Genomic DNA, 17,043 nt, shown 5'->3' with positions numbered 1-17,043 from the left:
CCTGTTTCTATCACTTCCTACTCGATTTGCTCCTGGGATAGACCCTTCGAGGAGTGATCTGAGAGGGAATCTTGAGATCCACTGTAAGTGACGTTCCAGCTCTAAACTCCCAGGAGCACAGAAACCCAGTGACCAGCTGTCCTCCTGCCCAGAGACCGCCATGTGAGCTCGTGAGCCTGTGGTAAGCAGGCAAAGAGGCGGCTGGCAAGGACCCTCCCTTTTTCTCCTTAACGCTCCACAATCTACTTATCCTTTCACCGGGTTCAAGGCTTTACTGGGTTCAAGGTTCAGCTGTTCAGAAGCAGCCTTGGCTTTCTAGGAAATGCAGTTGGGCAATGCCAGATCTAGGGGCTAGCTCTTATCATCCCCACCTCCAACATTTCTAACTTACTAGATTTTAAAGACATTTAGAAGAGCAAGCCATGGCTATATAAATCCATGGATATATACATAGAGTCTGTCCCCCCCCCCTTTTTTTTTGGTAGGGGAGATAGAGATTTTGCAGTTAACAAAACACAAGAGCTGTTCCTGCATTTTGTGCTCGGGACCCAGAACTCTGCTGTATAGCAAAGGATGATGCATTTGTGGCGGCCAGCACAGGTGGGACTTTCCAGTACAGCCATTAACATCTGTTTTCCTGTTACCTCCTTGCTGGTAACTTTGGTTGCTGGCAACTACAGGAGTGCCCAGTGTCGGACGAACACCTGCTACATGCCAGGTGTTAATCGAGGCACTATGAATACAGAGATGCTTCAGACATAGGTCTTGCTCTCAAAGAGCTCCAAGTTCATCTTGGGGGTGGAACCTGAGCCAGCCATCCGTAACCGGGACACTGGCCAGCTCTCCAACATACTAATTTCTTGCTTGTTCCCTGCCTCCCCAATCAAGGTCACTCCCAAGGTTAGCACAACACATGATAGCCAGCAATGCCTCCCAGACAGAGCCAAGGGCCTCTGCCACCTTATGAACGTCAGGGCTAATTCAGCTTTCAGGTCAGGGTGGGGGAAGGGGTGGCAATAAAGATGAGATCACCTTCCTCCTGTGTGACCTGGAAGAGAATGGCTGACAACCATCCCCGAGAAGGCAGGTCATGTCTTCAGGCAGGGGTAAGCGTGCCTCCATGCGTGATGACCCTGAGTCACAAATCCATCTGTCTGCATCCACAGCTGTATACAGTCACCGATCCCCACGTCATCCCGAATCCCTCGATGCTCAGAGGTGCTGTGAGTCCAAGGGACATGGGGTGGTTCTTCCTCAAAGAGTTTTATATCTGTCGGAGAAGAAAAATGCATGAGAAGGTCAGGAAGGACCAGGGATTTGCGGGTGCGAGATGGGGCTCAGGGGCAGTGGACCCAGTGAGCAGAGTGCAGGCTGGGAGCCCAACTGCAGGCCCGCAGGGTCCCATGAAGCCTTCAGGGAAGAGGTGGGCTTTGGGCCATGTCTGGCGGGTGGGAAGCACTCCTGGCGGAGCTTCTCGTGAGCCAGGACCGTGAGTGCTCCAAACACGGTGCCTTTATTGCCCCCTTGGGAAACAGAGGATCCAACCGGTGGTTCCTCTTCTGGCTGCCGTAATCCCAACAGCCAGAGGCTCAAGCGTTCGTGCAGGCACAGAGCCTCAGAGCTTGGTTTGCCTGAACAGGGCTGCCTGTGATACTCTTAGTTCTGATGGCGACATCACAGTGTGAGGCCAGGGCCACGGGCACGCTATGCCCAGCCATTCTGCCAGAGCAGCACAGTGAGGGCCGTCCTGGGGGGACCGCGGCTCCTCAGAGGCCAGGATCTGGAGCCTTTACATGGAGGGTAGCACTCTGGGGCGCCACAGACTCTAAGCCTGGCACAACACACGTAGCCAAACACTTGCATCCTATTCTGGCAGAAGATCAAAGAATTCATACGGCAGAGGAAATCTTTGAACATTCTGAATACGGGGAAATTTCCATTCATCTCATAATTCTTACTAGAGAGATTCCCCCATGAATGGCATCAATGCAGGAAAATCCTCCGAGCGAGGCAGCAGCTATCAGAGAACTCATGCGGGAGGGCCGGGGGCACCGGACGCAGACAGAGAGTTAACAAAGAGCTCAGCCTGGAGCCCAACACACCGAAAAATCCGCATCTTCATTAGCGCAGTGGTGCTTTGGGAAAGCACAATTTGGCCAAGCCATTCTGGAGCTGTCTTTCACAGGTGCTGAATCGGGGGTGATGATCACTTCAGGAGAAATCAGCCCTCATTCATCACCTGAGGGTTCGGGCTGGAGAGAGGGCAGATGCTCATCGTGATTGAGGGGGACTCTTGGGAGTCCTCTGGCCTCGGCAAACTGGGAGCCAGGCAGGGCCCCTGGGAGGACAGTCAGAAAGACCTCAGAGCACAAGTCGTATAAAATGGACATGGAAGAGAAAAACACGGTGAAAGGGCCAATTTAGATAACGATTTTGTTGGAACTTGGACTTTCAGCACCTGTAATGCCGACAGGCTTGGGCTGTAAGGAAAGCAAACACCCTGTGGGGGAGTCCGGTTCGGTGACAAGGTCATGCACCTGCAGCCCCTGGGATCCACTTGCCCTTGAGGGACCTGGGGCCTTGCAGGAGACAAGCACAGGGGCTCCCGAGCTCTCAGCAGTACACTTTCCCACAGGACCTCCATGTCTATATTTCTTCATGGTCCCGCCCCCTGCCTCTTCCGGCAGGCAGGCAAGTCCTGTGCCCACCTGACTCTGGTGTTGCCCAGGGGACAGGAGGCCACCTGCCCACGCAGAGGCCGGTGACCACCATTACCTCTGACAACTCACGAATATGCCTCAGGGATACTGCTGTGACTGGACCATTCATCCATCCAGCCAACAATCTTTTGAGCATCTCCTCAACTCTGTAGCTGGCACATTGTTTGTGCTGGGATCAAGGACAGGGGAGAAGGAAGTGTCAGTCATAAGGGGCTTGGGCTACCCACGGAAAGAGGGGAATGAGGAAAACAGGAGCACCTTCGAGACTGCAGGGTGTCTGTGTCCTGGGTTTCAGACAGGGCTTTGGAGAGAGTGCTGGGGAGGCAGGGAAGAAGAACTCTGATCTAATGACTGCTGCCCACACGACAGGCCAGCATGAGCTTTCTCAGTCCCCTGTCTGTGTGGCACCCATGATCTTTACTTTGTAAAGAAAACAGATGAGTGCACAGCTAGCAAGAGGCACAGCCGGTCTAGGTCTGTCTCGCTCCTGATGCCACTGTCTTTCCATCAGCACTGGAAGAGAATGGGTCTTTTAGCACCACTGTTCTTTGGGTAATGTTTCCAGAGGCTTCCAGGAGAGTGAGAGGCCCCTGGTGAAACAGGAAAAAAGAGGACTGAAGGGGAGAAGGGGATTGGCTTTTGCAGACTCTAGTGGGCAGGGGAAGACATTCATTCATTCACTCCTCTGTTCACCCATTAGGAAAATCTTCACTGAGCCCTGTGGAGGGCCAGGTGCTGTGCTTTGGCGCTGGGGACGCGAACGAGCAGGATGGACACAGTCCTGCTCTCATGGGACTTCTAGAAGGAGGCAGGCAATCCAACAGCCTACCTGTTTTGAAAGGGGGAGCACAGAGGAGAATCTTGACCCTGCCTCGCATCACTGAGGCTGACTTCTGGGAAGGGGCGACATGTCAGGGAAGACCTGGTGTGCGCTGGCGAGAGCCTTCCAGAGAACCACGATGGCAGGTCTGTGGGTGAGGAGCAGAGCAGAGCGGGAAGGAGCGCTGTGTATGTGAGGAGAACTGTGCCTGACGTGGAGGGAGGGAGGCGAGGAGGGCGGGAAGGAGGGGCCAGGTCATCGGGGCTCCTAGAAGGAGCTCAGACTGCACCCTGCGAACAAGAGGAAGCTGCGGAGAATGTTCATCTTGGAGAGGCCCTGCGCAGTCTTAGTCCATCCCTTCCCTGGAAGCCTGGAGAGGGCTGTCCAAGGATTCGTCACGCCAGGGCAGATATAATCGGTGCGTGAGTTCTGTCCTTTTCCTAACTAAGGAGGTTTTCCAAGAGGCGCCGCTAGCAGAGTGAGCGATAAAGCTCGAACTAAGTGCTGGTGCCTTGATCCCAAGGAGGAAACCTTTGGCGCGTGAAGGGTGGACCTGAGGGTCCCACAGGATCTTCCGGGCAGACGTGCGTGGGTGGGCACTCCCCTCTTGTGGCCGAAGTGGGTACTGCACTCGTGTTCCCATACAGGCCCGCCTCTAGGTTCTCCCTGGGGAAGCCCTGGAAATGAGGCCGCGGCGGCTGCACCGAGCTGCGGACTCCGGGAGGTTTCCCACCTGAAACCTTTTTTTGTTTGTTTTTGTTTTGTTTTTTAAATGAGAAACCTGAACGGTGGAGAAAATGTATATATATATATATATATATGCTTATATATGCTTAAAATGTGCATATATATATGCTTATATATGCTTAAAATGTGCATATATATATATATATTTAGAAAGAAAACGCTAGAAGGACAGCGCTATCAGTGATTCTGGAATACGTGACTAAGAATTTTTCAATGTGTTTATATGTATTTTAAAACTTGGACGTGTACTACTTTTGTTGATAAGAGGGGAAAAAATGTTTTGTTGTTTTTAAAAAGAGCAGAAGTGACAGAAGAGTGCCCTAAGCGGGGGGCTGAAGTGGAGGCCAGGTGGCTGATGTGAGAGCCGACTGGCCTGGTGATGAGCCACCGCCCCGGCAGCCCTGTGTCTTTCCGCAGCTGCAAAGCACCAACGTGGCTGCTCACAGAGCCACGCGGGGACCAGGCTGCCTGGGAGCTGCCCTCCCGGCGGTTTCTGTCTAGCTGAGCCCTTCAGCTCACACAGACCTGGGCTCGGGGTCCCTGCCCCTCTGTCTTTGTCTCATGTGCTCGCCCTTCTCCCATCAGGGTAGCACCCTTCCAGCCTGGTCTCATAATGGCCCCAACCGCCAGCTTCTGGGTGACCCGGAAGCATATTCCACAGGCTCACCCTAGATGATTCTCTACTGCGTGAGCTCTGACGCAGGATGAGGGCTGGGTTTGCTCAGAAACTACAGAGCCACACCTGTTCCATCCACGGGGTCTGTGCTAGGATGCCTTTTCCTGCCGGGGGCAAGGAGCTCACCTGGCTGGCAGTTCTGGTCACTCTGGTCACCTTCCTGGCTCCTCTCTTCTCTCTCCTGCTCGAAACTCTTCTCTGGGGCAGGCCAGCTGCTCAACTTCCCCTCTGGGAGGTTCCCTGGACGCCAGTCTATGGGACTGGATCTGGGTGGGGGCCAAGGACACAGCCCCCACCATTGCTGGGGTCATTCTTGACTGGAGAAGTCCCCAGGGAGCCTTAACTTGTGCCCTGAGAGAGTTATGTTTCAGATAAATTCTTCATGAGCTTCTTTAATTTCGGAAATGTTCTGAAATACACAAGTTTTTTGAAAAAAATCAAAGTCCCTTGATTATGGAAATTTTCAATCCCACTAGAAAGAATACAACACAGCAAACTCTCCTGTTCCCATCACCCAACCCCTGTAGCTATTCATTTCCTGCCATTCCTGTTTCTAGCTCGCCCCACCATACTTTTGTGGGTGTGTGTAGTATTTTTTTTCCCTTTCAATATTTATTTATTTGGCTGTGCCGGGTCTTAGCTGCAGCATGCAGGATCTTTGATCTTGACTGCAGCATGAGAGATTTGTTTTAGTTGCAGCATTTGAACTTAAGGATCTACTTCCCTGACCAGGGATTGAACTTGGGCCCCTTGCATTGGGATCCTGGTTTTAGCTACTGGGCCACTGGTAAGTCCCTATGGAGTATTTTAAAAATAAATCTTAGACAGTATATCTTTTTTTCCCCCTGATATATAACTCACTATGTATCTCTAGTAGATTCGAATTAAATGACACTTGATGTTTTGGGGAGTATATGTGATAACAGAATAGTAATCTCCTGGACCCATTTCCATCTCCAGTAATTATATGGTGGTTTAGTCTCGAAGTCGAATGGAGCCTGCGAGGCTCCTCTGTCCATGGAATTCTCCAGGCAAGAATACTGGGGTGGGTAGCCACTTCTTTCTCCAGGGGATCTTCCCCACCCAGGAACTGAATCCCGGTCTCCTGCACTGCAGGCAGGTTCTTAACCGACTGAGCTAGAAGGGAAGTAACCATGCCAATCTCCTTTCATCTACTGTTCCCTACGCCACCACATTGGATGTTTGAAAAAGCAAATCTCAGGCATCATTTCACTCATAAGATCTGCTGTGTCTTTTTCTTTGTAAAGCATAAACCCCAATAGCATTATCACAATTAAAATTTTTAAACAGTAATTCCTTAGTATCATTAATGTTCACATTTCCTTGATTAAAAAATAATCCTCAATTGGTTGTTAGAATCATGACCCAAATAAAGTCTACAGGTTGCATTTAGTTGACAGTCTCTTCAGGTTCACTTCCCTCATAATTTTTCCCCCCTTTTATCTTGTAATTTGTTAAGTATTTCAGCAGTTTGTCCTTAGTACGAAGTGACACTTAACAAACCCTAGAGCACCAACTCTGTGCCAGGCACTGTGCTTGTGCTGGAAATAAACGCGTGAGCAGATCTGGGGCAAATCACTTGACACTGTCTGGACTCGGGTACCCCCTTCTCTAACAGTAAAGAGGACGGGACTAGATGCTTTCTAAAGGCTCCAATCTGATCCACTCGGATCCCCCCTCTCATCACTATGATCCACTGTGTGAGTCTACGCAAATCTCAGCCAACTTATTCCCAGGGGGCGGCCGCCCACCTGCCTGGGTGATCAGAGGCCAAATAGACGGCAGGACGACGACGCCCGGACGCCGCAAAATCGTTCTGCCCCGGGTGGCTGGCGGTATAACGGCAACCCCTCGGATCTCGAGTACTGGCGGGTCCTGCCCAGTTACACTTCCCACAGTCCTCTGCGGCCAGCCGGTTACCACGGAGACAGGCTGGGCTCCTCGGTTCCGCAACCGTCGGGGGCCTGGGCCTGCAGTGATCGTGGGCAGATGAGCCTCCACTCCCCGTGGCTTCCAAACGGACCAGTCACGCGCCCCCACCCCTTGTTTCTGGTGCCCGAGAAGGCCGAGCCATTTGGCTGGGCCGGGGCCGTCGGCAGGCCGAACTACATTTCCCAGGAGTCTCCGGGCACACCCCGCTTCCGGTCGCGGGCTGCCGAAAAGATAACAAGGAGACCGGTCCGGGGATATTTGGGCCTCTGAAGTCCGTGGACAGAGGAGCTGGAGACAAAGAAGGACAAAACAAAGGAGGAGGATGGGAAAGTTGGTTATAAAGCAACATAAAGTACACTCCGTCCTGTTTACCTTTTTAGTGTCCACGGATGCTCAGGGTCAACGCGAGCGTCGCACAGCCCTCTGGGAAATGTAGGCGATGCTACCTAAGGACTATGGGAAACTACCTGGAGCGCCTACAGTCGAGGGTATGGGATTGAATCCTCCCTGCCTCTCCCGTTTCCGCTCAAACACAATGTTTGTCTGCCCAATACCTACAGAATCTTTCCCTTTCTCTACGTGCGAACCCTCAGTGCTGTATTTTAGACACACCCTTAAGTCTATTCTTCGCGCGGCCACCGAAGTAATTGTCCCTGCTCTGCTTAGGGCTCTTACGGAGCTAATACAATCAAGTCCATGTTAACCGGCTGGCATGATATATTTGACCTCTCACCTATTGTTTCCCCCAAGTCTCCTCATAGATAAGAACTCTTTAGATTGTTCACCTCATTTGTGTTGATGTCTTAACGCCATTGCCACTTTTTTTTTTTTAATGCAGAGCACAACTTCTTGCTTTTAACAGTTGCCCTCCCAAAGAGGGTGATAAATTCCAAGAGTAGCTGGATTTGCAAAATATTCTTGAAAAAAGTACTTGAGTAGGTTTCTATCAGTAGAAACCAAGTTCCTCATACTTTGATAAAATTAGAATTTTATTTTTCCGAACAAAATATTTTATTACATAATCTGATTAACTCACACCTAGATGTTTTTCCAAGTCTTGTAAAGTCACCTGAAAGATTTATTTAAAAAAAGAAAGAAAGAAAACACGACGGTTCTTACATAAATTACTTATTACAAAGCTCTGATAAAACTCTAAATATAAAATAGATGAGTTTTTTTTTTTTTTTCCCCACAACATTTTGAAAGTCTTAGGTTCTATATTTACGCTTGATCCAAAGAGCTGTAAATGTGGAGTAAATCTGCCTGAGGCTTTAGAGGAAGGAGGCATACTTTTAAAGGCTATCAGAAAGCCTAGATAGGAATGAACTCTGTGGTGTAAAATGACAGATGAGGTGTTGCTCACATCAAAGCACCAAGAACTTGCCTTTTGAAGTGGGAATACTTGGCAGACACAATATTTCCATTAGCTTTTAACTTTGGTAGGAAGAATGGCTCAGATCATAAATGTAGAGAACTATTTACCTGATAAAGCAATTTAGAAGTCACAGTCAATAATATGTAATCTCTCCTTAGCATTCGAAAGCAGAGAGGTTCCTCCTTCCTCATTTATTTAATTTCTTTGGTTTTGGTTTTTAAAACATAGATGCCTTCATTTCTTGCCTGAGGAAAGTACATTTGTTGCAAAAGCATCAGCCAAGGCCAGAATGATGCTGGGAAAGATTGAGGGCAGAAGGAGAACGGGGTGACAGAAGATGAGACAGTTGGATGGCATCACTGGCTCAGTGGACGTAAGTTTGAGCAAACTCTGAGAGAGAGTGAAGGACAGGGAAGCCTGGCATGCTGCAGATCACTGGGTCACTAAGAGTCGGACACGACTTAGCGACTAAACAGCAACAAGGCCAAGATGTTCATGTACTTCTTAGGAATCAGATGGGGAAGGCTGAAGTCAAGATCTAAAAGAACCATAATTCAGAATGATTTTGAGTGGTGCAAATGCAGTTAGTTACCTTTTCCATGGATATTGGAGCACTGCTCTCTTATGAACTTTTACAGGTTCTCAGCTGCCAGCAAAATTCTACCTGTTGTTATAGCAATTTAGCCTACACTATGGATATAAGGATCTGCTGGTGTTCCAGAAAACATATAATGTCCAGGAACATTCCTGAACAATTTCAAGATATGGACATTCAGGTTATAATGTGAGTTGTAGTTTTCTTTACAACCAAGAAAGCTTCAGAATGCGACTCGGTCATTTGATTGGTTTCAAGAAATATGATGCTAGATCTATCCATGTGCCGCATACTTGCAAACCATTTTCTGGGTGGTTTAGCTTCAAAAGTGGTTATTTGCCCTGCTGTTGTTGCTGTAGTTGTTGTTGCTTTACCAAGTTCCATCTCAAAGGGTGGCGCTCTTGGCCAGGTCCACTTGTGGAACTCATCTGCCCAGTTACATGGGACAGTGGAAAGAGCGGGGGCATGGGGTCCAGTTCTGAGTCACTTGCTAAGTCACCTTGACCTAGTCATTTGTCACTCCCCTCAAACCTACTCCTTTTCTTCCATAATGCCTCCTCTTTAGTCGCTCAGTCAAGTCCAACTCTGTGTGACCCCATGGACTGTAGTCCAGCAAGTTCCTCTGTCCGTGGGATTTTTCCAGATAAGTGGAGTGGGTTGCCATGCCCTTCTCCAGGGGATCTTCCAGACCTAGGAATGCCGGGTCTCCTGTATTGCAGGCGATTCTTTACCATCTGAACCACCAGGGAAGCTCCCATAATGCCTCAGTGAACAGCATAGGTGGTAGTCTGAGTAATGGCCCCCAAAATATCGGATGTGACTCCCTGTAATGCACATATCCTGTAAATGATACTTTCCTTAGAAAAAGTATCTTTGTAGATGTGACTAAATTAAGGATCTTTAGGTGGGGAGATTATCCTGGATTTCGTGGGTGGGCCCTAAACGCAATTAGAAGTGTCCTAATAAGAGTACAGAAGAGCTCTGAGTCAGGTACACAGGGGATTAGGCGATGTGAAGAAGGAGCCGAGAGAGATTTGAAGATGCTGTCCTTAAAGACTGGAGTGACGGCAGCTACAAACCAAGGAACAACGGCAGCCACCTCTACACTTGTCTGCCTTCTGATCCAGCCCTCATGCTGCGGTCAAAGGGGCTTTTCTACCATGGAGATCCTACATCCATCTGCAGTGATCATCCTTCAGTGGTGCCTCAAAGCCTGACTCCTTGGTCGGGTCTGAGATCCCTTCACCATCTGACCCCTTGTCTGCTCACCCACACACGTACAGCCAGCCATCTCCATGCACTCCACCTCACTCACACACTCCACCTCACTCACACACTCCCTTCTCCATCCATTGAGTGATGCTCCCACACGTCTAGGCTGTTTCACGCATCTGTGGCTCCACACATCTGTGATACAGAGAAAGGGATCTTTCTTTAATAGCATTTATTTATTTTTGGCCATGTCAGGTCTTACTTGCAGAATCTTTCATTGCTGCATGTGGGGCTGAGTGGCGGCACCTGGGGCTTAGTTCCCTGACCAGGGATCAATCCTGCATCCCCCGCACTGGGAGGTGGATTCTTAACCACTGGACCTTCAGAGACGTTCTGATCAATTAGTATTATTGCAGCTGTTATGTAAAGATTTACTACAGTTTGAGTTAGTGCAATCCCCTGTTTGTGTTCCTTGCAAAAGTTCCAACTGAGAGCAGGCCAGGAAGAAGAAATTCAAGCTAGGCTTAAAATGTGCTCATGGATGATCCAGGCAGTTTACTCAAAAGTTTTGTTGTTGTTTAGTCACTAAGTCTTGTCTGACTCTTTTGTGACCCCATGGACTGTAGCCCGCCAGGCACCTCTGTCCATGGATTTCCCAGGCAAAAATACTGAAGTGAGTTGCCATTTCCTTCTCCAGGGGATCTTCCCCATCCAGGGAGCGAACCCACATCTCCTGCCTTGGTAGGCGGAATTTTTACCACGGAGCCACTAGGGAAGCCCTGATTTACCGGAACTGTCACTATCTGCCAATACCACTCTCTCAACCAGACTGCCCACACGGCTACATTTTATCCCTCTTCATTGTAAGAGTGAAATGCAGCCAAGCATATTTATTCATCTCTTTTAAGTGTCTCTACTTTTCTTCCACTTTGAGTTGAAATGACATAGATTTCACTTTTGATCTACTTATTTTTAGGTTGGCTATATTAAAAAATTCAGGAAGTAAAAATTATGAAAGAACAGTAATTCCCAAGATCACTAAAACACACTCACTGGTACAATAAACTGTAAACTCGCCGTATTTGGTTATTCTGAGCATTAACTCTTTTAACCATTTTTATAGATTAGGTGTTATGACAGTATAACGTAGTTTTCCCCTGTATTACACAAAGTAATATTTAAGAAGTAAATTCCCCTAAGAAAATAAAAAACTTTTTAGAGACTGTATATGTATTCTACCATCCAATGTGATATGGTGTCCAGATAGCAAGGACATCAAAGTAAAAATAATCTTGGAGAGGTTAAATTCTAGTATTTTTCTAAAATGTCCTAGGCAATTGTGCAGATTAAGGAGTGAAAATCATATTTAAACCAATCCACGTGAATTAAACTATGGTCATACCACTGGGCTATGACAGGTACAATTCCACAACTTTAATGACATGACATATGGAAGGAGGCCAAAAAAAAAAAAGAAGAAACCACCTCAGTTTTTCAGCTCTTTGGAGAGATCTGGGGCAAAGGAATCAGAATTCAACAATAGGATTTCCTCAGCTGAACTACGGATGGAGAACAGATGGTACGGTGTCAACTACCTGGCTGACTGGTCTTTGGGGCAAACAAGGAAAATGCCTTCTACAGCCAAAGGGCGATGAGAACCTTCTTTGGTGGATGGACTTCAGGCTCTGCACTGACATTAACTTCTTTTGGGATGTGGAAGCTTCCAGATGAAGGCTGGTCAGGTAATAATGGACATCTCTTCCCGGTCTCTGCTCTCGGACACTGAGTTGATTATGCTTCTTAAGTACTTTATGAATTCCATCCTGATCTCTTCTGGGTCGTCCTCGAGATTCGAGTGCACCAGCTTCAGCTTGTTCAAGGGTGGTGCTTAAAACGGAAAATAATGTAATTAGGCATGAACTTTTAAAAAATGAATTAATTAATTTAGTCGCACCAGGTCTTAGTTGCAGCATGGGGGATCTTTGATCTTTCTTGTGGCATGTGGGATCTCTAGCGCCCTGACCAGGCATTGAACCTGGGCCCTCTGCATTGGGAGCATGGAGTCTTAGCCACTGGACCACCAGGGAAGTCCCTAGGCCATGAGCTTTAAATGAGGGGCTATCTCTAGCTCCAAAGGACCTGACTCTTCCAGGAGTCAATTTATTTAACTTTCCCAAGTCCAAAAATAAAGTGGGGCCTCCGTGCCACATCTTCACAGAGAAAGGTTTCACTACCTCCGGCAATAGTCACACAGCTCTGCAAGTTCAGGCCTTCTTGGTTCTTACACCAGAGAGGAAGGCATTTCTGAATTTTCTGAGTTGTTTTCCATGATTACTTTGACACCTCTCTAATGGTCTGTCGCATGCAGATTGGAGCTTAAAGGCAAGTCAGGAAAGAGTGTCCCTAATAGTATGGATGAGAGGTTAAAACCAGCGTTTTTTTTCCCCCCTCTTAGTGTCTGTCTGCTTTTACAGTGTCTGCATCCTGGCCTGGGTGGTACTACCTAACTTTTACAGGGTCTGCAGCCTGGCCTGGGTGGATCTACTAACCCGGCCATTCTGATTTACGTGGTGAGGAAAACAAATGGCGAGGACATAGCAGGTGCTCACAAGCTGCACAGAGCTGTTGGCTTCTAAGGCACAGAGCAACATACAAATGCCCAGAGCATTTCAGACAAAAGCCAGAACTCCTGGCTCCTTACCCAAAGCTGGGTTTTCTTTGTCACTTCCGGAGCCTGGTTTGTGGTGTGCAATTAACAGACACTGAGTATTCTGTAAGAACTGCTGCTGGACGAAGCAGGAATACCACGTCTCAATTTCCTTCAGGTGACTTGGGATGTCGGCGTTGAAGACGATCACCACTCCGTGAGAGTCCTTCATCAGGGCTGGCCAGCAAGACTCGAACCTGCATGGCGTGAAGGGTAGGTGGCTCTGGTTTCTGTGTCTTGTTTTTAATTTTATATTGGAATCTAGTTAATTTACACTTAAGTTTCTGCCATACAGCGAAGTGAATCAGTAATACATATACGTATGTCCACTTTTTTTAGATTCTTTTCCCATATAGGTCATTACAGAATATTGAGTTCCCTGTGCTAATACAGTAGGTCCTTATTAGCTGATCTATTTTATATATGCATGTTAAGTCGCTTTAGTTGTGTCCGACTCTTTGCGACCCTATGGACTGTAACCTGCCTGGGATTCTCCAGGCAAGAATAGTGAAGTGCATTGCCGTGCCCTCCTCCAGGGGATCTTCACGACTAGGGATGGAACCCGAGTCTCTTGTCTCCCGCATTGGCAGGAGGGTTCTTTACTACTAGTGCCACCTGAGAAGCCCCATTTTAGTGTGTGTATGTCAATCCCCATCTCTCAACTTATCCACCCCTCTTTCCCCACCTGGTAACCATAAGTTTGCTTTTTTACATATGTGATTCTACTTTGTAAATAAGTTCATTTGTACCTTTTTTTTGGGTAAGATTCCACATATAAACGACAGTTCGAGTTTCTAATCATGGACTTTGAAAATAATGTCTAAGCACTAATCATGGATAGATGACCTCTCACTGTATCATAACCCGGTCACTGACATTTAAAGAGCAATGCATGTCACCAGTCATTGATCAAGCCCCAGACACACGCTAGGAAGGGCGCTAGGCCTGAGTCCAAGGTGCCTGGTGGCCAGCTGATTTTTGAATCATTTGATGGAGCTAGTGCTCTAAAGGAAACGTACTTTGGATCGCCGCCACAATCCCAGAGCTCAAATTCACACCCCGTGCCTTTGTTGTTGCTGGTAACATGTGGGTTCTCGAATTCCAGGATCCTAGAGATAAGATAAGAGCAGCACCTCTCCTTAGCAACACTGTGCTTTGGGGATGCCACTGGCACCAAAGTCAGAAGGTGGGCAAGGAGCAGGGACTGTGTGGGACACGGGTTTTTCAGGGCTCACCTCACTCCTTGGGTTGGGTTGTATTCAGTGATGTCAGAAGATTCTGTCAGAAAGTTGGCCAAAACAGTTTTTCCACTCTATGAAAACAAACACAGTAAAAGAAGAGCAGAAAAGTCAACCATAAATAAGGCCTCCAATAGCCAGCTTGGACCCAGGTGGGATGGAGTAGAGGCCACGGCCACTCTGAGATCACCCAGGGCAAGGGGCTCTCTCTGATTGGGCGGGCATGGCCCACTTTGGATTGTGGGGAGCACAGATTTCAGTACTGGCTCTGCTGCTGGGTGACTTTACTCACTCCCAAGCAGGGGGAATAGCTGGTTTAAAGGCACCACGGCAGGAATGGATGTGACATGTTTAAGCAATAGAAAGACTGGTAAATTTGAAGAGCAGCAAGGGAGAGGGAGATACATAAAAGCAGAAATATATTTTGTGGTTGAAGCGAGATGATGGGTACTAGGACTCGTCATTCTTTCTCCCCTTGCATATGTTTGGGAATTTCCTTAAAAAAAAAGATACATCTATGCTTGTTTTGTTTTTCATAATTCTGAGCATATTGTTGTGACTTGTCTATTTAATAGTTGACATCTTGGAGAGTTCTCTTTGTCAGTTTATTTGCCTTATTTTGTTTCACTCTTGCAGTATCTTCCGAAGTAAGAATGTACCTTAGTTTATTTAGACATTCTCTGATTGATGGGCACCTGGGGTGTTTCCACCTGTTCAATATTGTATAGATTCATGGGGAATGTGGATGGATCTTTAGCTTCAGGGTTTGAGAAATGTAACTACTAAACTATAAGCTATGCACATTTTAAACCTTAATAATTTGATCTCAGAGAAAAAGGTGTTATCAATTTATAGTCCCATCTACAGAATGCTAGAATACTCCTTTCCCTCAAAGTGCCCTAAGACTGCATGTTGCGTGCCTGCATGCTGGGTTGCTTCAGTTATGTCCGACTCTCTGCGACCCCATGGACTGGAACCCACCAGGCTCCTCTGTCCATGGTGATTCTCCCCGTAAGAATCCTGGAGTGGGTTGTCACGCCCTCCTCCAGCGGATCTTCCTGACCTAGGGATCGAACCTGCATTAGCAGGCAGGTTCTTTACCACTAGCACTACCTAAGGAGCCTGATGGGCAAACAAGTGTCATCTTTTTGTTTTGTGTTCTTGTGACTCTTTTCATACTTCTCAGCCAGTTGCATTTCTTATATACAGACTTTGCTAGATCTCTTGAGTTGCTTCTTACTTTCTTTACCGATTCTTAAACTTTCCTGTATGTTCTGCCTAGGAATCCTTCTTTTGTCAAGCATTTTGCTAGTATGTTCCCCTGGCTTTACCTTTGCTGTCATTTCTTCTACAATTTCTTCATGTTTGTGTTGTGTTTAAGACGACCTTCCCTGACTCCAGATTAAAAACAGGTCTTTCCATATATTCATCTGGGAACCACGTTCCCAGCGAGTGGTCCCTTGACAACCAGCATCCACAAAATGCAAATTCTCAGGTCCCTCCCAGACCTACTGAATCAAAACTCTGGGATAGGTCCCGCAAGTTGTACTTGTAACAGGCCTACCAGGCAATTCTGATGGGTGCTGAAGTTGGCGAGTTATTTATTTACAACATCCACAGTTGTTTTACACATTTGGCTTTTCAGTCCATCTTAATTTTATTCTTGTGTACGATGTGACCTACACAAATAGATTTAATCCCCCGCCACCACCACCCACGTTAAAGGCTAATTGTTCCAAGACCAGGTAATAGTTCAATCCTTCCTCCTGGTTTTCTTGCTCTGTTGATGTATTTCATTAGGGAAAGCCACAGGTGCAAAGGAAAGTCGTGAGATCTAGGCTCTGATCACAAACGCCACTCACGACCATGGGCCTTTGAGCCTCAGTCCAACAGGGTCAGGGTCTGGGAACGCCGAGTTCCTGGTGACGCCAGCGTCACACAACAGGGTGGGCGCGGTGGGAACGGGCTCCTAGCTCCTGGGGGGCTCCGGGTGCCAGGCACAATCCCAGGGGCGATCTTGAGCCCCCACAGGCCCTGCTCGCCGCCCCGCCGGCCCCGGCCTCACCTCGCAGGGCCCCACAAAGAGGATCTTGGCCTTCAGCATTTCTGTCTGGGGCCCACTCAGGCGCCGCTCGAGCCCGCGTCGTAGTCTGGGCGGAGCGGAAGTCACTGCTCCGGTTGGCTACCTTCGTTCCCATGGAGACGGGAGCGGCCGCGGGGGCCGACGGGAGTGGGCGGGTTCTTGCCGGGGGCGGGGCTCCCAGAGGGCCCTGGGGTGGTCCTACGCCGGGCTGATGCGAGGCGTGGGCTTTGGGTTGGAAGTGGGCAACAAGGCAAGAAGGTAGGAGAGAAGCCGAAAACCCGGATGCAGGTTCGCTTCGGAGTGAGGAAGCCCGTAGAGCTTGCGAGTCTGACCTCTGCTTGTGGGGAGGAGGTTGACTGAGGTCCCCGATCTCCTTTATTCCTCCCTGTAACCCCCCGAGCTCAAACGGGTCAAGGGGGAGCTGGTGAGGTGGGATTGGAACCAGGTATCTGACGCCTGTATCGCTCTGGCATGATACTGTCCATATTGAGAACGGATTTATCATATCCCTAGCCCAATCTAGGAAAGGTCAGGGGGGAAAAAAAAACGAATCTCTAGGGGTCCATCACTCACTGTCATTTGGATGATCTGGAAGAAACCAAAAGGCCCTGGCCTGACTAACTGATGGTGCAGGGGTCTGAAGGCATGGCTGCCACATTCAGTTTATTTTTGGTGAGGTTTATTTTAGGTCAGTTTGTTTTTGTCTGTGCTGGGTCTTTGTTCCTGCGCCATCTTTCCTCTCATTGCTGTGAGCAGGGGCTATTTACTCTTTCTTGCAGTGGGATAGCGTCTCATTGGGGTGGCTTCTCTTGTCATGAAACATAGGCTCGTGCTCGCTTCGGCAGCACATATACTAAAATTGGAACGATACAGAGATTAGCATGGCCCCTGCGCAAGGATGACACGCAAATTCGTGA

At 48.2% G+C, this 17,043-nt stretch overlaps 1 protein-coding gene and 1 long non-coding RNA gene across 2 annotated transcripts; both read right to left on the bottom strand.

Annotated features, from left to right (window-relative positions):
• Positions 407-7,029, bottom strand: LOC106503588. Its single transcript, XR_001297268.2, has 3 exons — positions 6,736-7,029; positions 5,090-5,372; positions 407-1,270 (listed from the first exon to the last, which is right to left on the bottom strand). It is a non-coding gene; the product is annotated as an uncharacterized LOC106503588 (long non-coding RNA).
• IFT22 (intraflagellar transport 22) lies at positions 11,509-16,241 on the bottom strand. Its single transcript, XM_018041035.1, has 5 exons — positions 16,109-16,241; positions 14,041-14,117; positions 13,825-13,914; positions 12,800-13,002; positions 11,509-11,985 (listed from the first exon to the last, which is right to left on the bottom strand). The coding sequence occupies exons 1-5, from the start codon at positions 16,145-16,147 to the stop codon at positions 11,837-11,839; spliced, it is 558 nt and encodes a 185-aa protein (XP_017896524.1). The 5' UTR covers positions 16,148-16,241; the 3' UTR covers positions 11,509-11,836.

Source organism: Capra hircus, chromosome 25 (assembly GCF_001704415.2).
Source record: "Capra hircus breed San Clemente chromosome 25, ASM170441v1, whole genome shotgun sequence".
Classification (NCBI taxonomy): Eukaryota; Metazoa; Chordata; class Mammalia; order Artiodactyla; family Bovidae; genus Capra; species Capra hircus.
This window is presented reverse-complemented; position numbering and strand designations above follow the sequence as displayed.